Genomic DNA, 22,761 nt, shown 5'->3' on the forward strand with positions numbered 1-22,761 from the left:
ACTCACGACCTCTGGTGTACTAGACCAGCGACCAGCGCTCTGCCACGTAAGCGGCGGCTCTGTCGTGGCCTGATTTTTTTTTTTTTTTTAATTCGCTGACTGTCCGCACACTTTTGCTCCCGGCAGAAGGTGCCTCCTACCATCCAAACTTCACAGAAGCTCTCCTACATACCTTGGGGGAGGACAGGTCGCGACTTGTACCTCGATGAGTAAGCAATATGATCGCTGATGAGTATGATCACTGATCACTGATCAGTATGATCCTCCCATGAACCATGGACCTTCCGGTTGGGTTTTTTTTTTTTTTAATTGATATCATCCTCAGTTGAGGATGCGGAATTTTTTTTTCATCTATCCAACTTTCTTTTTTTTTTTCTCGATTATCTTTTCTATGTCTTATTGGTAATTTTATGCTACGAGCGTGGCAGGCAGGTGGCGGCAAGGAGGGTAGGGGTCAATTAGTCCGAGGCCTGGCCACGGTGCCGCCCACCATACCTGTTACCACTCACATTGATTGTAAAGGAACATTGATTTTTTGGGGGGGAAAGCTTCAATACGGCATTTGAGCCAGACTATTCGCTTGATACGTAAACGGGTGAAGGTTTTAGAGCTCGAACAGCTATCCGATCCCTGTTCTATTGAATGCAATATGGAGCATATTACCGTACTTGCGACAGTGATCCGCGTAGTGTCTAATTTTAATATATTCCGTTTCCATGTGTAACAGAAATTCGCTGTAATCGTCGCCCGTCAGCCGATTGAAGACATGACTGGTATAGTGGCCCAACAGCCACACTATTAGGGGCGGACGTTGAGAATAAATGTCAGCTGTGATGGTTACGCCTCGGGAAACGAATTCGTAGTACACCACACCGTCGCTGTTCCACAGGAGGGATAACATTATCTTTTTTGGCTGCGCACAGGTCTTAGTACAGATAGTTCCTGCTTTTTTTATTTTATTTTATTATTATTACTTTTTTTTTGAGCTCAACCATTCCTTTCTTTTCCTTATGTTAGCATAAAAACACCATTTCTCATCAACAGTAACGATACAGAATAGGAATGGTCGATGTTGTTGTTCACAAGCCATTTACTGACGAGTAGGGAGAGATGCACATGTGGCCACCTGCAGATTTTTCAGATTTTGGCTTATAGTATGCGGTAGCCTCAAACCCGATGTTTGAACCTTCTCCATTGCATGCAAATGTGATAAGATGGTAGAATGGTCATAGTTCATCACATCTACCAGTTCTCGAGTACACAGACGAGGATCATTGTGAATTAATGCTATTAAACGATCATCATGTAAGGTCTTCCTGAACGTGGAGAGTCACTAATGTCAAACCGATCCTCCTTAAAATGAGAAAACCGTTTTCTTGCCGTTTCCGTCTATTATCGCAATAGGCGGCGCAAATGTTTCTGGCTGCCTCCGCTGCTCTCACCCCTCTATCAAACTCAAACAGAAAAAAAGTGTCGGAAATGATCCGATTTCTCCACTTGGCTCTCCATTTTCTAGCGTCCACAGGTCCACTCACTATCTCCAAATGACAAACTGACAGTAAGTAAACTCAAATAGCAACATGAACTACAAATAAAAAATGACAATCGATAAATAAACCCATAACAACCGGAATACCAACATGCAAACCAAATACGTACGAACTTATGCACCAATCTAATATAAAGAGCTAAACTGACGAAAAACAAACTGGGAAGCACGGAAATGCTTAGAGAGGTTTAACGTGGGGAGACTAACTGGACTCTGTCGTGTTGCAGACCCGCGCACCAACGACTGGTTCCTGATCAGCAGCCCGATGCCGGGCCTCACGCTGCTGGGGGCCTACCTCTACTTCGTCCTCTCCGCGGGCCCGCGCTACATGAGGCACCGCAAGCCCTTCGAACTAACCAACGTGCTCATCTTCTACAACTTCGTGCAGGTCCTCATCAGCACTTGGATTTTCTGGGAGGTTAGTATCTGCACATTTTTGTGAGTCGTTCTTTTGCTCTTATTCTTTTCATAACTTAAACGAAAATTTTAGGCCCCATGTGATGGCACACCTCGTCTGTCACCTCTTTCGCTAACAAATGATACCTAAAGAAGGTGATAACGTACCGTGTGACCTCGGAAGCATCTGAGTCGGTACTGCTTACGGGGGAAAAGCTAGCAGTCATTTTGAACACTGGTTAATCAAAGCTTATCATTGGTTTTATTGCAGACTGGCAAAACCTCATCGGCATTCTGTTTGCAGTCTCACATCCGAACTGCAAAGCTCGTTTTACTATCGACTTGTAAAGCCTCATAATCGATTATGTGCACTGCAAGAAAAAAAATTACACTACTGGCCATTAAAATTGCTACACCAAGAAGAAATGCAGATGATAAACGGGTATTCATTGGACAAATATATTATACTAGAACTGACATGTGATTACATTTTCAAGCAATTTGTGTGCATAGGTCCTGAGAAATCAGTACCCAGAACAACCACCTCTGACCGTGATAACGGCCTCGATAGGCCTGGGCATTGAGTCAAACAGAGCTTGGATGGCGTGTACAGGTACAGCTGCCCATGTAGCTTCAACACGATACCACAGTTCATCTGCCTCGTGATGACTGGGTGTTGTGTGATGTCCTTAGGTTAGTTAGGTTTAAGTAGTTCTAAGTTCTAGGGGACTGATGACCATAGATGTTAAGTCCCATAGTGCTCAGAGCCATTTGAACAATTTTTTTGAACAGTTCATCAAGAGTAGTGACTGGCGTATTGTGACGAGCCAGTTGCTCGGCCACCATTGACCAGACATTTTCAGTTGGTGAGAGATCTGGAGAATGTGCTGGCCAGGGCAGCAGTCGAACATTTTCTGTATCCAGAAAGGCCCGAACAGGACCTGCAATATGCGGTCGTGCATTATCCTGCTGAAATGTAGAGTTTCGCAGGGATCGAATTAAGGGTAGAGCCACGGGTCGTAACAAATCTGAAATGTAACGTCCACTGTTCAAAGTGCCGTCAATGCTAACAAGAGGGACCGAGACGTGTAACCAATGGCACCCCATACCATCACGCCGGGTGATACGCCAGTATGGCGATGACGAATACACGCTTCCAATGTGCGTTCACCGCGATGTCGCCAAACACGGATGCGACCATCATGATGCTGTAAAAAGAACCTGGATTCATCCGAAAAAATGACGTTTGGCCATTCGTGTACCCAGGTTCGTCACTGAGTACACCATCGCAGGCGCTCCTGTCTGTAATGCAGCGTCAAGGGTAGCCGCAGCCATGGTCTCCGAGCTGATAGTCCATGCTGCTGCAAACGTCGTCGAACTGTTCGTGCAAATGGTTGTTGTCTTGCAAACGTCCCCATCTGGTGACTCAGCGATCGAGACGTGGCTGCACGATCCGTTACAGCCATGCGGATAAGATGCCTGTCATCTCGACTGATAGTGATACGAGGCCGTTGGGATCCAGCACGGCGTTCCGTATTACCCCCCCTGAACCCACCGATGCGATATTATGCTAACAGTAATAGGATCTCGACCAACGCGAGCAGCAATGTCGCGATACGATAAACCGGAATCGCGATAGGCTACAATCCGACCTTTATCAAAGTCGGAAACATGATGGTACGCATTTCTCCTCCTTACACGAGGCATCACAACAACGTTTCACCAGGCAACGCCGGTCAACTGCTGCTTGTGTATGAGAAATCGGTTGGAAACTTTCCTCATGTGAGCACGTTGTAGGTGTCGCCACCGGCGCCAACCTTGTGTGAATGCTCTGAAAAGCTAATAATTTGCATATCACAGCATCTTCTTCCTGTCGGTTAAATTTCGCGTCTGTAGCACGTCATCTTCTTGGTGTAGCAATTTCAATGGCCAGTAGTGTATTTTTCCCAATACGCCTTCATCAACACCGATAAGGGGAAACACCCTCATTAGTACGTGGTGTAGCCTCCACGGGCGGCAAGACTGGTGCTGACTTTGGCATCCAATCGATTGTACAGATGGCGAATACTGGCCTGTCATTCGTTATGCTACGCCTCCTCGACCTGTTCACGTAGTTATGTAAGCGTTGTTGGATGATGATAAACTTCTTGTCTTATCATACGCCCGCATCTCGTGGTCGTGCCGTAGCGTTCTCGCTTCCCACGCCCGGGTTCCCTGGTTCGATTCTCGGCGGGGTCAGGGATTTTCTCTGCCTCGTGATGGCTGGGTGTTGTGTGCTGTCCTTAGGTTAGTTAGGTTTAAGTAGTTCTAAGTTCTAGGGGACTGATGACCATAGATGTTAAGTCCCATAGTGCTCAGAGCCATTTGAACCATTTTGAATCTTATCATACCCCTCACGTCCTCGGTTGGAGACAGGCCGGAGATCGTCTGGTCAGGGAAGTTGCTGCACGTTTTGCACAGCACGATGAGCTTGACGGGCAGTGTGTGGGCGAACATTATTCTGTTGGAACAACATTCACCTTCCTGTTGCAAGAACGGCAAAACAACGGATCTAACCAGATTCCGCACGTACCGAGCGCTGGTTTGCGTCCCCTCGAGAAACACCAAAGGTGAATGAGACTTGTAGCTTATCGCACCCCAGACCTATGGTAGGACCAGTGTGTCTTGGACGAATGCACTCTACGAGACAGCGCTCACCAGGTCTACGTCGTATGCGCAAACGACCGCCACTTGCGTGCAGGCAGAATCTGGGTTCATCGTTGAAAACTACGGCGTGCCATTCCATCTTCCAAGTGATACTCTGACGGCACCAATCGAGCCGTGCACGTCAATGCTATGGCGTGAATGGAAGACGGGCTAGAGAGGTGTGCATGCCCGTAGTCCCTTTGCTAATAACCAGTTCGCAACATCGTCTACGGATGTGAGAATGTTCCCGTGACCACTGATTCCAGCATCGTTGCACAACTGGAGCAGCTTGTCCGACTTGTTTGGCAATTCTCTGAAAGGACCATCCCACCACTCGAAAGGCCACAATTTGACCCCTTTCAAACTCGTCCAATTGACTTAGGAAGCATGAGAGCGATTCCGTGGCATGGTTGCCTGTTTGCTTCACAGGTTTGCACCACACTGAGCCTTTTGGCTGTGAGCATTCCCTATTAAAGGTTAGACAGAGATGGCACTCAAGTACCTACGCCTCCACGCTATCTGTTGGCGGATGACGTTGGCAAACATATCCAGTCATCGGATCAAAATCGATGTCGTCTTTCGGGTTGTACTAATTTTTTTTTGCCGGCAGTGTATTTAGCCTCGCATCCAAACAATATTATTATCAATTTGGAGAGTCTCGTCATCGATTCTGTTTTGAATTGATTGCTGAAAGAAACTGGCATAGTGTTTTCATCATTTGATCTACATTACGAATTTCAAAGAAATTATCGATCTTGTTAGTGCCTCCGGCCTTCTACAATCACTAAACGAGAGCACACAAAACAGATGGAAGGAAATAGTAACTTCCTTGGACCATAGTCACACAATTAGGTAGGCTTGGTCGCTAATCATAAGCTGGATACAGCAAAAACCACCAGCAGATAAAAATGTAACATAAATTGACATGATATCGCCACTCGTGTTATCTCTGCCTCCCAAGTCAACAGGAGATAAGCACATCAAAGGAGAAGTTAGACATCTCTTTAAAGTAAAGAAACGGTCGGCTCCGCAAACATCTGAGTTTTGCACCCCATTTCAATTGGAAGTGACCATTCAAGCTACGGAGAACATGAAATGGGTGTTGAAGGTATTTACCCTCACTTTCTGTTGCACTGTGGTCCTGCTACTGTCAAATGCCCGAACATTCTCTTTTCAAGCATCTTAGAGACAGGACATCTGCCACATCTCAACAAAACTAGGATCAGTGGTTCATTAAATTCAAACAATGATCCAGCAAAAGATGAAAGCAACCGCCCCATTGCTCTCCTTAATGTCAAGTTCACGCACCTAGAGACGCTCATTCACAACAGAGTCTCTGTCCAGCCATCAACAAAACACGTCCGTACAGAGCAAGATGTGCTTAGACTAGGAAGGGGTAGTGATAAACAAGTGCTAACAATAGCAACTCATATCGAAAACGGCTTTGAGAAGCAGAAAATAAACACGGGGGCTTTCTTAGATCTAACAGCAGCCTATAATATCGTCTGGTGCAACAGACTCCTGGCTCAAATTCATCAATGTCATTCTGTGTCGGAAAATAACTACTCGAATGGCAACACGCTGAATAATAGTTCCATATGTTCTCAGAAAATCCGAGATACTGACAGATATCCGTGTAAGGTGAAGTGGAGCATCATGGTGCATAAAACACATCCGTTGGATGACGTAGTGGTACATCGTGAAGCAAATGGAGAAATTCATGTCTGAGAAACCGTAGATGTCCGGTAAGATGTTGCGGAAAGGAGTAGGGGCCAATGAGATGACCATTAATGACACTTCATGAGGGTGTTCATAAGCCCAGATATAGCTGTTATAATAACTGAAGTTCCCATAACGCAAAACGCCAGCGGCATCAGCGAGTAAGATGCATCCTAAGAATAGCAGAAACGCGGCACACTGTCCTAACATGCGCTGGCAGAATAGTTTCTTGGCTGAAAATTTACCTCATTTAATTCTCGCACACGTTGAAGGTAGAGAAGATTTTCGCACAGAATCTTCCAGAGTGTCGTGTGACTAACGTCTTCCCTTCTTGCAAGTCTCCTTGTACTAGTTGATGTTTCATCCATAGCACGAAGAACCCTTCCTTCAATCTTCGCCGTTCGTACACCGCATCGTCTCCCACCACCTGCAATTCTCTTCTCAAATGAGCCTGTCTCTTGTGAACGTTCGTGAAGTCGTGCGAACGTTCTAGCACAAGATAACTGCCTCCGAGGGTAACGTTCAGCATAAAGTTGACGTGCTGCTTTCGCATCCCCATCTGCTACGCCACATATGTAGTGTCGTCATTTCAGACACTGAATACAACGTTGTGATGTGTTGTCAGAACTAACGACAATCAGATGAACCAAAACAAATGTCATGACCAAGAGTAAAGAAAAATGTGAGTAAAAATACACATCTGAGGCAAATTACGCAACCAAGAGTCACTACATGGAATTTTTTTCATACCTCTCTAACGAAGGATTTTCGGACCCATGTTCATCGGCACTTTTTGCAATGGTTTAAAGTCAAGAATAAATCCGTAAAGTTTCTGACACATGTTTTTATCCACCCTGTGTTTGCATTCATCTGAACTTCCCTGATGCCCATGGTTTTCCACGTCTCAGCCACACAAACACTCTCACTACATTTCCTGCCATAATGCCTCCTTTGTCAGCATGTCCAACATAGTAAGTCATGCAAATCAATACATGAAGTCACATAACCAGGTAGGCTACACTGCAAGCATATAACCGGTATCATCAGTTCGTCATTTCGACTCTTTACGGCTTCCACAATCCCATCTATTACTGATATAATCAAAAGCGTCCGCCTGCTTAGCTGGGTGGTTACGTGCTTGCCTCCCATGCAGCGGGCCCGGGTTCGATTCCCGGCCAGGTTGGGGATTTTCATCGCTCGTGGACTGGGTGTTGTGTTCATTCCATCCTCATCACCGGCATGCGAGTCACCCAATGTGGTGTTGACTGAAATAAGACTTGCACTCGGTGGCCGAACTTCCCTGGATGGGACCTCCTGGCCTACAATGCCATTACAAGAGCGGAAACAGTACGGTCATAAATTTGGGAATAACAGTCACAGGGAACCCACAAGTCGTTACAGAATACATACGTTGCTCCATACTCTAGCAGCCACTGACGACGACACCAATACCACTTTTGACACTACATGTGATAGCGTAGTGTTTTGGTTGACTGCTACAGTCAGTGTTTCAGGCTGGTCGCTTCTGCCCTCATAATGGCGAGCGCGGACCCGCTCGGCTGCACATCTGACTGATGACCAGCTCGGAGACTGTGCTAGACGAATTCACGGCTGTGATGGAATGAAGCTACCAGTTGAACTGGGAGCATATATACCTCCCCTTGATGGGTATGTTGTGACAAGGGCTCGGTTCCCATCGTATAGCGAGCTGCGAAACGTTTATTTTTGCTGTAGCATTAAGCAGTCCACTCCACCGCTACAGTAGACCACTGCACTGTAGTACACTATGCCAGCATTATTGCAGCACACAGGTGGCTGACCCGCACACACCTTGGTTGGCGGCTGTAGTCTCCAACAAGGGATATTTTCTCTGGTGGACACTCAAACTTATAAGAGTCTATATCAGTGAATATACAATCTGAATTGTTCTACACTGTTTTGTCTTTCTGTTTTCAGGGTCTAGATGGGGCGTGGCTCCGACATTACAATTGGCGATGTGAACCAGTGGACTTCTCCAACAGTCCGCAGGCCATCAGAGTAAGTTTAAGTTCAACTGCGTAGATAAATTCGAAAATGTACTGTAGTATGATTGTTCATTTAGGAAATGAGTCTCGTCGATGTCTCCTGGGCACAATGAAATGCTGCCTCCATGAAAAACCTGGGAATACTCGTGCGTGCCATTTTTCATTCCGTGAGAACTGTGTTCAAGTAGTGGGAGGTGCTTAAAGACATGATCAGGATATATAGGGTGGCAGAATACAATTCACGTCATGGCGTGCCACCTAAAGTACACTACTGGCCATTAAAATTGCTACACCAAGAATAAATGCAGATGATAAACGGGTATTCATTGGACAAATATATTATACTAGAACTGACATGTGATTACATTTTCACGCAGTTTGGGTGCATAGATCCTGAGAAATCTGTATCCAGAACAACCATCTCTGGCAGTAATAACGGCTTTGATATGCCTGGGCATTGAGTCAAATAGAGCTTGGGTGGCGTGTACAGGTACAGCTGCCCATGCAGCTTCAACACGATACCACAGTTCATCAACAGTAGTGAGTGGCGTATTGTGACGAGCCAGTTGCTCGGCTCCATTGACAAGACGTTTTCAACAGCTTAGAGATCTGGAGAATGTGCTGGCCAGGGCAGCAGTCGAACATTTTCTGTATCCAGAAAGGCCCGTACAGGACCTGCAACATGCGGTCAAGCATTATCCTGCTGAAATGTAGGGTTTCGAAGGCATCGAATCAAGGGTAGAGCCACGGGTCATAGCAAATCTGAAATGTAACGTCCACTGTTCAAAGTGCCGTCAATGCGAACAAGAGGTGACCGAGACGTGTAACCAATGGCACCCCATACCATCACGCCGGGTGATACGCCAGTATGGCGATGACGAATACACGCTTCCAATGTGCGTTCACCGCGATGTCGCCAAACACGGATGCGACCATCATGATGCTGTAAAAATAACCTGGATTCATCCGAAAAAATGACGTTTGGCCATTCGTGCACCCAGGTTCGTCGTTGAGTACACCATCGCAGGCGCTCCTGTCTGTAATGCAGCGTCAAGGGTAACCGCAGCCATGGTCTCCGAGCTGATAGTCCATGCTGCTGCAAAAGTCGTCGAACTGTTCGTGCAGACGGTTGTTGTCTTGCAAACGTCCCCATCTGGTGACTAAGGGATCGAGACGTGGTTGCACGACGCGTTACAGCCATGCGGATAAGATGCCTGTCATCTCGACTGCTAATGATACGAGGCCGTTGGGATCCAGCACGGCGTTCCGTATTACACTCCTGAACCCACCGACTCCATATTCTGCTAACAGTAATTGGATCTCGAACAACGCGAGCAGCAATGTCGCGATGCGATAAACCGCAATCGCGATAGGCTACAATCCGACCTTTATCAAAGTCTGAAACATGATGGTACGCATTTCTCCTCCTTACACGAGGCATCACAACAACGTTTCACCAGGCAACGCCGGTCAACTGCTGCTTGTGTATGAGAAATCGGTTGGAAACTTTCCTCATGTCAGCACGTTGTAGGTGTCGCCACCGGCGTCAACCTTGAGTGAATGCTCTGAAAAGCTAATAATTTGCATATCACAGCATCTTCTTCCTGTCGGTTAAATTTCGCGTCTGTAGCACGTCATCTTCGTGGTGTAGCAATTTTAATGGCCAGTAGTGTATTACTCCATGGAATTTAAATGGCATCATTCGTACAAACCGTCAAAGGTACGGAACCCTCGACAACGAGTACGTTAGAGTTTTTGCACATGTTAAGACTGGAAAATTTGGAAATTTGTGGTAAGAACTATGGGACCAAACAGCTGAGGTCATCGGTCCCCAGGCTTACACACTACTTAATCTAATTTACGCTAAGGACAACACACACACACCCATGCCCGAGGGAGGACTCGAACCTCCGACAGGGGGAGCCCCGTGAACCGTGCAACCGTGCAAGACGCCCTAGAATAGCGAATAAAGCATGCAACCTTCTACAAACATTCTCCTGTTCTGTATTATTTGTTGTATTAATACTGCTCGTTAGTCAGGTAAACCGATTGCTTGAGTGAGAATGCCACTTGTTTGAGAAACTTCACTAAGAGGTGATGTAGGCATGTCAGGGTGCACCTGGGAACAGTGCTGACGAGTGCTGCAAGAATGAATGACTGTCGTTATAATTCACAGTTGGCGAGCTATAGCCGCAATAACGCTGTTGATTTAACACTTCCATCTCTGTGCCGATTCGGGAAATACCAATCTTTGTCTGCGTAAATGGATCTGACCGAAATTTGTTCACGGTCATAGCCATGGTTTTGAAGAACATGTCTACTTCGTCCTCTTGTCGCAGGAATCTGTCTTCTTTGTTCTTATTCAAATACTTGAGAAGGGCATCACTTTCCTTCCTCTTTTTGGTTGGAGAACTTTGGCACGTGGCTAAAAATGGTGGTTGCAATATTTGCTGAGATTCGGGAGAAAGTGGTTCACACTTATCGTCAGTTGTATCTGGAGAGTTATCGATAGCATTGCTGCAGACGCCATTGTTGGGTTTTGCCAGCACGTTAGGGCAATTTTCCATATTTTCAGTGTGCGGTATAAAATTTGAAAGTGTTCCTTTCGGCTTCCACACATTCTAGAAATCTCAGCCTGTCCCAGTAGCTTATTTTCTTGCAGCGGATCGTGTGATATCTACTTCTGTTATCTATATTCTATAGTGATCGCGAATATTCTTCCACTGTCTTTGGCGTTCATTCACTAAAGCGCAATGTACAAAACATTAGATTCGTCCAGTATCAGCTGGACTGCCACGCCTGGCATAAAGCGTTGGCGCACTATGCATTACGCTCTGTCGCAAATCACCTTCACTATTGGAAATTGGAAATCGTGGTAAGGACTATGGGACCAAACTGCTGAGGTCATTGGTCCCTAGGGTTACGCACTACTTAATCTAACTTAAACTAACTTACGCACCCGAGGGAGGACTCGAATCCCCGACGGAGTGAACCGCGCGAACCGTGACAAGACGCCCAAGACCGCACGGCTACCCCGCGCCGCACCTTCACTATTTTGTCACTCTTGAGTAGGCTAGGATCATTACGTACCACGTGTCGCAAAATTCCTGTTCCTAGGAAAACCCGATTGAAGATTCTACAGGTGTATTATCTGGAGTATAGGCCTAACATTTTACCCAAATTCAACCTAAACCTCAGTTGGTAGAGCACTTGCCCGCGAAAGGCAAAGGTCCCGAGTTCGAGTCTCGGTCCGGCACACAGTTTTAATCTGCCAGCAAGTTTCAATCTAAACAGTGTCTGCTCGTTAGTTTGTCTTGTGAAGTGGTTTTCAATGTCTTCTCTGTTGAGAATGAGGAAGAAATTTATATTTGTCGCGCATAACATGCATCTCGCATTATTACAGACCGCCTAATACAAGGGTTGTTCGGAAAGTAAGGTCCAAATCGCTGTAGCTAATCGAACGTCGCGAGGACACCGAAACGCGCATGCGCATCGACTCCCGGTATTCCTTGCTCGTCAAACGAGACGTCATTTACATTGGTATTGTCGCAGTGTGCTGTTTACAGTGTCAGTTCATAATATTTGAAACAACTGATCAGCCCGCTGACTGTCAAATACAGTCCGTGATTCGGTTTTTGACAGCAAGGAACGTTGCAGCAGCGGAAATTCACTGTCAGACAAGTGAGGCGTATAGCCCTAATGGGATAAGTGACAGCAAAGTGCGTAAATGGGTGAGAGCGTTCTAGGACAGACGGGAAAATGCCCATGATAAAATCCGATCACGCTGACCATCAGTGACCCCAGATGATTTAGACGAAGCCATGGGCAAAAATATTCGTGAGGACCAGGTGATTTTCACTTGTTCCTCTACCCAAAAGAGTTTCTCGACAGAATGCTCTTCGCAACAGATGACAAGGTGAAAGAAGCAGCCGCGTGGGATTAGCCGAGCGGTCTCAGGCGCTGCAGTCATGGACTGTGTGGCTGGTCCCGGCGGAGGTTCGAGTCATCCCTCGGGCATGGGTGTGTGTGTTTGTCCGTAGGATAATTTAGGTTAAGTAGTGTGTAAGCTTAGGGACTGATGACCTTAGCAGTTAAGTCCCATAAGATTTCACACACTTTTTTTTCTTTTTTTTTTTTTTTTGAAAGAAGCAGTTAAAGACTAGTTATCACTGGCAGAATACGTCTATGACTTAGGGATATAACATCTTGTACAACGTTGTGACAAATGTTTAAACAAATACGAAAACTGTGGTAGAAAATTAGAAAAGTTGTAAGGAATTAAACAATCAGTTTTTTGAAAAAGTCTGCGATGGCTTATGTTTTGTAAGACATCGGATCTTACTTTACAAAAAACCATCGTAGAAGGCTTTCAAAAATTCCAACCCGTTCCTCTGTTCGCAACAATGTATGAAAATCCAGAATAACTGTATAATGTTTTAATTACCACCTCTAAAACATCACGTTGTGACCATGAATTTAGGTGATGGTGTTATTCACCCTTAAACTGGAAATATTTTCCCAATAGCAGAAGATTTGGTGGAGTTTTTACTTCTATAAATCTATATTTCGGCTGTTCAGGAAAGACTCCACATCGAAAATTACCTAGTCGTCATTCTGGAAATGCCTGTCACGAAACAGTTTCTCCCCCTGAGAAAAGAGAAGGAAGTCGCTGGGTGACATGTCAGGAATTAATCTGACGAGACGAAATCCTAAAGCTCAAAGAAGCTGAAAGTGTGACCGTGTTCTGTGCGGAATGAGCCCCTCTCGGACAACGTCCTGACAGCCTCCCGTGATCTCCTTACGTTTCGGTAGCGTCCTCCTGTGGCGATTTGCCCCTTATGGGCATAATCTGTCAGTATCACACGTGGCAGTCCAGAAAACCTTCAGAATGACTTTTTGTCCGATGATGGTTGGGTCTTCATACTTTTCCGCTGTAGTGAATTCAATGTTTTCTTGCTCAGTTGTCTCCGGGTTACTACGATACACCCAGTACTCGCCCACGGTGATTAAGTGCATTAGCCTGACAAAGATACGACATTTCCACTACTGCGGCGGCTCAGAAGGCTTTCTGAATGGTTGCCAGTACTCATGGTACCCAGCAGTAGGCGACCTTCGTCGGATTCAAAAAGTTGTGTAAAACATTGAGAACTGGTCCATGACCCATTCTCACTTTCTTCAGTATTGCCTCGATTGGGACACGCCACGCGTCGAGTACCAGGGACTAGGCTTCTCTTAAAATTCCCGGTTATTCACAGCGAGACGGACTGCCATTTCGTTCTTCGTCATTCAGACTTGTTTGACCACACTGGACGTGTCTGCACCATCTGTCTCATATGACGACGCGTTGTTGGTGTACACTTCCACCAACTCACCGTAGATTATTGCAGTGTTCTTCCCCTTCAAATGCAAAGACGATTTACCACACTTTAAGCTCTCTACTAGTAAACTGTTGTAACAATATTAATTATTAGAAATCAGTCTGTTTAATTTATATCTGAACTCACGTCTATTGTTGTTATTAGCTTCTGATAATGACCACGTACCCTAACCAATATGGATGTGACTTGGTGCATTAGCCTGACAAAGATACGACGTTTCCACTACTGCACTGTTGAAATCTCAATTCTATTTTTTTTCTGCACTGTTGAAATCTCAATTCTATTTTTTTCGTATACATGCCCTGTCTAATCAAAAGCATCCTGGTACCTACTAGTGGCCATTAATATGGGGTGTGTCCACCCTATGCGCTTATGACGTCTCTAAATCAGATGTGGACACTTTCAGTGACGTGTCTGAATGTCTGTGAAGCAATGGTAGACCATTCTTCCTCAAGATACGATAAAATGTGGTGATGTTGGACGCTGGCATATGGAGCGAAGACGACGTTATAGCTCATCCCAGCTGGGTTCAGGTCAGGATTCATGACAGGCCAGTCTATTTTATGAACGTCACTATCCACAAACCACAGATGCATTGTCATGCTGATACAATCGTCGTCTCCGTCTGTACACACTACACGCAGCTGTTAAATGTGCTCATGTCCTTCCGCATTTAGCGTTTTCTAAAGCGCAATAAGCGGACCACACCCTAATAATGAAAACTCCCCGATAACATAACAATACCTCCTCCGCGTTTCACGTGATGGTAGCTAACGTTCTCCAGGTATTCGCCGAACCCAAATCCTTCCGTCGGTTGGCTAGTATAGCATGGTTCATCATTCCAAATCACTCGTTTCCAGTCATCCACAGCCCAATGGCGTCACAGTTTACACTATCTCAAGTATCGCTTAACATTAACGAAATAAATGTGTTGCACACGAGGAGCTGCTCGAACGTTGAACGTTGAACCCCATTCTTTTTAAATTTCTACGCTTAGTCATTGTGCAAACTGGACTGCGATCGCAGTTTTAATCCAGGCTTCAATTGGCATGCTTTAGGAGTTTTAATTCTCATCGAAATAAATTGTCTGAGGCATTCAGAAAGCTCCAGAAAGTGGTTTCAAGTCCTAATTTTTTTCACTTTTTTCAAAGAGATCTCCCGTTTGGATCGCTTTGTGACTAATACCTTATCTATTGAGTGCCCCCCCCCCCACTCCCCCCCGTTCACCCCAAGTAATTTAGTGCTGATGACGCTCGTGTTCGTGGTAGTATTCTAATTGTAAAACGATAACCCATAAATGCTACAACTTACCTGTTTTCTATGGAAACCGACTGAGACGAAGAAAACGAAACAGTACAGAGCTGTGTTTAAAATTGTATACGAGGAAAAAAAAATATGCATGGGCGAAACAATTTATCTAATGGTTTAAATGCGTTGCTATTGTAATTAAAAATGACTGAAAGAAAGAAAACGAAATTTCCACATTCTCACAGCACAGCATAGCATTTTCTTTCTTGCAGCCTGGTTTAACACAAAACCTGTACATTGTCGTTTAAAATAATATTTAGCCTATGTCCTTCCGATTATTTATTAGAGTATTTCGAGATTTTTCTTACAACGTTTCCCCTTTATACATTATATCTATCTTTATATACCATGTATATTAAAGCTATATGTTGCTCCTTTTCGCCTGGACGTTTATTAGAGCATCGTGTAGTTATTTGAAGTAAATCGGTCAAGAACTTTTCGAGATTTTTGGTAACAACGTTAAAAAAGTACTTGTGTTTATATAGCAGTACAGATTTTATATACATATTGATAACTCTTGTATATTTAAGAAATATGTTGCCTGTGTCCACCTGAACTGTTGTTACAGTATCAAGTAAAAATCTTAAGTAAATCAGACAAGAAATTTTTGATAACAACGTTTCCTTGTTATATGATGTACACTGCGGGAAAAAAATTAGTACACCGTTTTAGAGGTTTCGAATTCATTAAAAATTTATTTTTGTAAAATTGCATATGGAGGAGATGAAATGATACCATTTATAGATCAATAGCACAAGCGGTTCTGTGGTACGAGGTATCAACCCATGCTGAAACACCCATATTAGTATGTTGTGTAGCCCCCACAGGCAGTAATGAACGTGCAGACACTGATATCCAGACGATCGTACAGATGGCGAATACTGTCCTGGGATACGTTTTGCCACGCCTGTTCGACCTATTCACGTAGTTACGTAAGAGCTGCTGGCTGACGAGTCACTTCTTGTCCCATTATATCCCACACGTCGTCGATTCGAGACAATGAGGATATAATGCTGGTCAGGTAAATTACTGCCCATCTTGCAGAGCGCGCTGAGTTTGACGGGCAGTGTGTGGGTGAACACTATCGTGTTGGAACAACACATCACCTACCGTCTTGCAATAACTGGAAAACAGCGGCTCGAACAACCTTCTGCACGTCACGAGCGCCGGTTAGCGTCTCTCAAGAAACACCAAAAGTAAACGAGAGTTGTAGCTTATCGCAGCCCAGGCCATAAGGCCTGGAGAGAAGCCAGTGTGTCTTGGATGAATGCACTAAACAAGACAGCACTCGCGAGATCTACGTCATATGCACAAACGACCACCATTTGGTTGCAGGCAGAATCTGCTTTTATCGCTGAAGACCACGGCGCGCCATTCCATATCCCAAGTGATCCTCTGACGGATCCAGTCGAGCTGTGCGCATCGAATCTGTCACGTGAGTGGAAGACGGACTAGGGTGTGGGTGCCCGCAATCCCACTGCTAATAAGCGGTTTGCAATAGTTTGCGTTGACACATCTGTGCTCACAAGTATTTTAAGCGGTTCTGTGGTAGCTGTACGATCTGCCACGCTCCCCTTACAACACGACAATCCTGGCGGGCGTCTGTGCTACGTGGACGTCCAGATCCTCGTCTATGGGTGTAAGAATGTTCACGTGACCACTGACACCAGCATCTTTGCACAACTGACGCATCACGTCCTAATTGTGCAGCAGTTCCTCGGAAGGACCTTCCCACTACTCGGAAGGCTACAATTTGACACCTTTCATACTCGCTCAACTGGCTGTAGGAAGCCCGAGTGCCTCTCCATGGCATGATTGCCTGCTTCATTCACTACTTGACACATTATTCGCGCCTTCATCCCAAACTGCCCACTGCAATTGCAATCCTGCAGACTTTTTTCGTAACTCCTTATACTTCTAGGGCAATTTTTTAATGTGCATGATAATCAAGTAGTAGACGAACAGTTGAATATTCATCTTTCTTAAAAGCTTGGATATTACTCTACTGTGTGTATATGGAACAAAAGGAAATTATTGAATTCACAGTTAAATCACTACTCATAACTGATTTGTTTTAAAATTTAAAGGAGAGTTTGCATTCAAAAATTTTATATTTTATAATATGACATTTTTATCCTATTAAAAAACTTGGATGAAGGATGGTTACCTTCCTACCCACCCGCACCTGCATATTTTTCTTTTTATTTTACTTTTCAAATGTCAATAAATATTGTTAAGGAACTCTATGCTTACGTGTATCCAAAATCTTCAGTACTGTTCACCTTCTGCAGCTATAGCATTGACATATGCACACAAATAATGAATCCCGAAAATCAACAGAATTCTAACATATCTGCTGTGTAAGTTGATAGTCTTCTTTACTATCATCTCTATTATTACGTATATTTTGTCCACATAATAAGTACTTGTTTTCTCTGTTACAGGTTGCGCGTGGTGTTTACATTTATTTCCTGGCAAAACTGACAGAACTCCTTGATACAGTAAGTGTCACTCGCATAGACCACACAAATTACTTCACGTAAAAGTGATTTGTGCATATGAGGAGTTTTCCTCTGAAGAAAACATTGACTCACACTATACTCAGCTACTTCTAAGATTTTAAACATCGCATGATTCAGAAAAAATTTTAATGTATTGCGACAAGCGACATATTCGAGCACATTATGACCTGATCTACGAGAAGAACGCGTCAAGTGCCATAACCCGATTTCCCAGAAACTTAGCTCTGTGGAAGAGGACTCATAATAAGCGAACACTAGTCTCGTCTTATCCGTAGGTACACCATAGTTTCTGAGAAAACGGCGGTCAAAATTATCGATGTTTTGTGTATGCCTTTTAGCAAATATGTCGGAAAATTATTGTTAATGCGTGAAATCTTCAGCAATGTTAACGACGTTTATTTCTCGAGTGAGATTCATTCAACAAAATGTCGCTGTGGCAAATCTGCCTTTGCGCGATTCTCGTGGTGTTCGAAATTTCTATGTTTCGAATGTTTCTAAGATATATATCATCCAAGGGAATACATCGAATCTCCCTTAAGAATAAAATATATGAATTAACATAAGAATGAAATATAACAATTTCAGCTTTTAAGATTATTGTAACCCAGAAAGTACCATGCACACACATGTAATATAAACTAAATTGATGACTCTTATAGTCAACCAAAGTTCTAATTTTACCATTAATGAAACGCCCTTGTATCCCCTAGCTTGATAAGAAACACTCGTATAGTAGTCCTCTGTAGACATGGTTAGGTACATGAAAAAAATAAAATAAAATAAAAAAATATCGGGTTTCGAACACAGATGCTACGACGCTAACCACTGTCACCATTTTTTTTGCGTTTTTCATTTCTTAGGTAATTTTTTCGTCGCTCTTCCGACTTCATTAAGCAATAAAGATAAACGGCGAACTAAATTTAAGCACGTATTAATCTTGATTGAATAAAATGTATTTCTTCTCACCTGAAAAAAATCCTTTGTTCTGGACGTTATGGGGAAAAGTAACTGCATCTGCATTAAAAGAAATTTTTCTTCTAATTAAAAAAAACAGTCTTCTGTTGCTGTAGGTTAATTTTCCAAATCATTAAAGGTCAATCACGTATTTCTATTGCTACTCACACACCTGTACACCTCTACCACTTACATAAAACAGCTACAGGGTTGTAAGGGAGTCTTCTCTAGTGTATGCTGTCACATTGTGTCGATTATCTATTAACTGGAGTAATGAAGAGCTCTTGCGAGAATCACCTGATCATGGTATGCAGCATGTTGCCAAATGTTTTCCGATGTCTGCCATCCTGCGGAATCTAAAAATATTCTCCTTCAGAGTAGGACAAATATTCGGAGAACGTAGCATCCGGGCTTTATGCCCGATCATCCATAGCGCCGCAATTTATTTAGTAATTGGGTATTGCTTGCGGTCAGTCCGCATCAGTTCACGAGCGTTCAGATAGCGTGCGTTCGTCGTTTCAATAACGGCTTGTCGCTGGCTGAGAAAGTTCCGTTTGTCCTGTGCTGTTCAGCAAACAAATTTATGCGCGAGCGGGTCAATGTTTCCGGATTTGTGCCAGGTGTCTGTTGCACTGAGGTGGATTCGGTGCAGTTTGTCGGTGGTAGGGATTTTGTGATTGACAATCAGATACCACCGTGAGCGAATCCATGCAGGCAGGAATGGCTGGTGAATATTTCGACACAGTACGGTCCAGCTCGCCAATGGATCCGTTTCTTCAATGGGGTTCACACGTGCGGTCTTTGTCATGATCTGTATATTGTCTTGTTAAGGAGCTGTGAGGTGTTTGGGATACTGGCGCACATATATCTAAATTCAAGAAAATCTTTCTGAATATGTTGGTATTCCGGAGGAATCATCGGTAGTTGTATCGATGGCGCTATGCACGTTGCAAAGGAGCGTGCGCCCTGACGCTGCAGTTCTTTTCTCATTCCGGTGATCAGGAGCGTGGCACATTTGTGTCGGACGCTGATGAACCCAAGGCGGCCCCGCGAGGGAGGCAGGATGAGTGCCACGAACTGTACTTTATAGATTTGCCAAGCAGTAAAAACCAGCTGAATGATGGCTGAATTCTCGCTGCCAAAGATTCAGAGGCCGGAAGTACTTTGGCCATGTAGTACATTTTGCTTGCGAGGGATACATGATTTGTTTGCGTCTTTCGCAGGAGGTTCGGGTGTCTATCTGAGTGCGAAGTCAGTGTGGCCTTGATGCGGTTCAGGAGGTCCACCCAGTTCTTAGTTATCATGCAGCCAGGTGTGGTCTCCTAGTAGATGCCCAGAGAACGGCGCGAGGTCTGTTGCTCGGCCCTTGTTACTTAAGGAATTTCAAATGTTCAGACGTGTGTGAATTCCTAAGGGACAAAACTGCCGTGGTCATCGGTCCCAATACTTACACCCTCCTTAAATTACACTCCTGGCCATTAAAATTGCTACACCAAGAAGAATTGCAGATGATAAACGGGTATTCATTGGACAAATATATTATACTAGAAATGACATGTGATTACATTTTCACGCAATTTGGGTGCATAGATCCTGACTAATCAGTACAAAGAACAACCACCTCTGGCCATAATAACGGCCTTGATACGCCTGGGCATTGAGTCAAACAGAGCTTGGATGGCGTGTACAGGTACAGCTGCCCATGCAGCTTCAACACGATACCACAGTTCATCAACAGTAGTGAGTGGCGTATTGTGACGAGCCAGTTGCTCGGCTGCATTGACAAGACGTTTTCAACAGCTTAGAGATCTGTAGAATGTGCTGGCCAGGGCAGCAGTCGAACATTTTCTGTATCCAGAAAGGCCCGTACAGGACCTGCAACATGCGGTCAAGCATTATCCTGCTGAAATGTAGGGTTTCGCAGAGATCGAATGGAGGGTATAGCCACGGGTCGTAACACATCTGAAATGTAACGTCCACTGTTCAAAGTGTCGTCAGTGCGAACAAGAGGTGACCGAGACGTGTAACCAATGGCACCCCATACCATCACGCCGGGTGATACGCCAGTATGGCGATGACGAATACACGCTTCCAATGTGCGTTCACCGCGATGTCGCCAAACACGGATGCGACCATCATGATGCTGTAAAAAGAACCTGGATTCATCCGAAAAAATGACGTTTGGCCATTCGTGCACCCAGGTTCGTCGTTGAGTACACCATCGCAGGCGCTCCTGTCTGTGATGCAGCGTCGAGGGTAACCGCAGCCATGGTCTCCGAGCTGATACTCCATGCTGCTGCAAACGTCGTCGAACTGTTCGTGAAAATGGTTGTTTTCTTGCAAACGTCCCCATCTGTTGACTCAGGGATCGAGACGTGGCTGCACGATCCGTTGCAGCCATGCGGATAAGATGCCTGTCATCTCGACTGCTAGTGATACGAGGCCGTTGGGATTCCGTATTACCCTCCCGAACCCACCGATTCCATTTTCTGCTAACAGTAATCGGATCTCGACCAACGCGAGCAGCAATGTCGCGATACGATAAACCGGAATCGCGATAGGCTACAATCCGACCTTTATCAAAGTCGGAAACGTGGTGGTACGCATTTCTCCTCCTTACACGAGGCATCACAACAACGTTTCACCAGGCAACGAAGGTCAACTGCTGTTTGTGTATGAGAAATCGGTTGGAAACTTTCCTCATTTCAGCACATTGTAGGTGTCGCCACCGGCGCCAACCTTGTGTGAATACTCTGAAAAACTAATCATCTGCATATCACAGCATCTTCTTCCTGTCGGTTAAATTTCGCGTCTGTAGCACGTCATCTTCGTGGTGTAGCAATTTTAATGGCCAGTCGTGTAACTTATGATAAGAACAAAACACACACCCATTCCCGAGATCGGACTCGAACCTCCAGCGGTAAGGGCCGCGCAGTCCGTTACATGGCACCTCAAACCACGCGGCTCAGGAATTACGCCAAAGCCGACACTGAGGGGAAATATGGTCGTCTTCCTGCTGTTGATCTGAGCGCCAGACGCCTTCATGTAGATGTTCAATACGCCTTCCAGGAAGGCCATAGCTTGATGGGAAGACTCAACAGATACGTCGTCTGTGTATGATGTGCAGCAGATTCGCGTGCCCTGAACCACTAGTCCTCTAATTCTGTTTGCAATGAGACGTAGTAGGGGTTCAGTGGCTATAGCATACAGAGCATTGACAATGTGCATCCTTGGCGGACAGATCGACCAATGCGGAGAGATTTTGTGAGGTGACCATTGATTAAAATCCGAGAGGAAGCATTTAATAACATACTGCGGAGGACTGTTGTAATACGATTGCCATATCCCATCGTCTTTAGTGTTTCAATTAAAAACTCATGGCTCACAGGATCAAACGCTTTCGAAAAGTCTAAAAATATAACTGCTCCATTAGTTCTAGCCGGTGCACCGGAACATATCACGTCCCATAGTCCACATGCTACAGTAAGAATGCTTCTACAGGGGATGGCACAATGTTAGTAGCTGTCTAAAGTCTGCTCCCAGAGTGATTCAAAATGGCTCTGAGCACTATGGGACTCAACTGCTGTGGTCATCAGTCCCCTAGAACTTAGAACTACTTAAACCTAACTAACCTAAGGACATCACACACATCCATGCCCGAGGCAGGATTCGAACCTGCGACCGTAGCAGTCGCACGGTTCCGGACTGCGCGCCTAGAACCGCGAGACCACCGCGGCCGGCCCCAGAGTGATTCCATGCGAATCTTGGTCGCGCGTGTAATGATTTTGAAATCTGCTCTAAGTAACGTGACAGGCCGCAAGCTGCATACATGCGCGCTCCGGCCAGATTTCGGGAGAAGAACTAAAAGGGTTGTACAGAAAGTAATGCACTGCATTTTTTCTTCAGCAATTCCTTATTGAACATAATGAGAATTACACACTCGAAAGATGAGTGTTTTATTTACACACCCAATTTTCCACGTAATCTCCTCCTGTTCTATGGCATTCCTCCAACGCAAAACAAGGGCGTGTACGCCCTGTCGGTACCAATCCTTGTCCTTGTGGCGGAGCCAGTGTTTCACTGTGTGAATCACCTCCTCATCGTCCTCAAACTGTCTTCCACGAATGGCATCCTTTAATGGCTCAAACAAGTGGAAGTCCGAGGGGGCTAGGTCAGATGTGTCAGGTGTGACAGCCGTGGATGGTCTCCCCGACCGCTGCAAATCG

At 45.0% G+C, this 22,761-nt stretch overlaps 1 protein-coding gene across 1 annotated transcript in view; it reads left to right on the forward strand.

The window, feature by feature from the left end:
- The window catches only part of LOC124722395 (elongation of very long chain fatty acids protein 7-like), a 195,451-nt gene that overhangs the window by 139,255 nt on the left and 33,435 nt on the right, over positions 1-22,761 (forward strand). Inside the window, exons 3-5 of the mRNA XM_047247566.1 lie at positions 1,777-1,967; positions 8,306-8,386; positions 17,504-17,560. Coding sequence (XP_047103522.1) covers positions 1,777-1,967; positions 8,306-8,386; positions 17,504-17,560 — 329 coding nt within the window. The remainder of the gene's footprint in view (positions 1-1,776; positions 1,968-8,305; positions 8,387-17,503; positions 17,561-22,761) is intronic.

This window comes from Schistocerca piceifrons, chromosome X, assembly GCF_021461385.2.
Source record: "Schistocerca piceifrons isolate TAMUIC-IGC-003096 chromosome X, iqSchPice1.1, whole genome shotgun sequence".
Lineage (NCBI taxonomy): Eukaryota > Metazoa > Arthropoda > Insecta > Orthoptera > Acrididae > Schistocerca > Schistocerca piceifrons.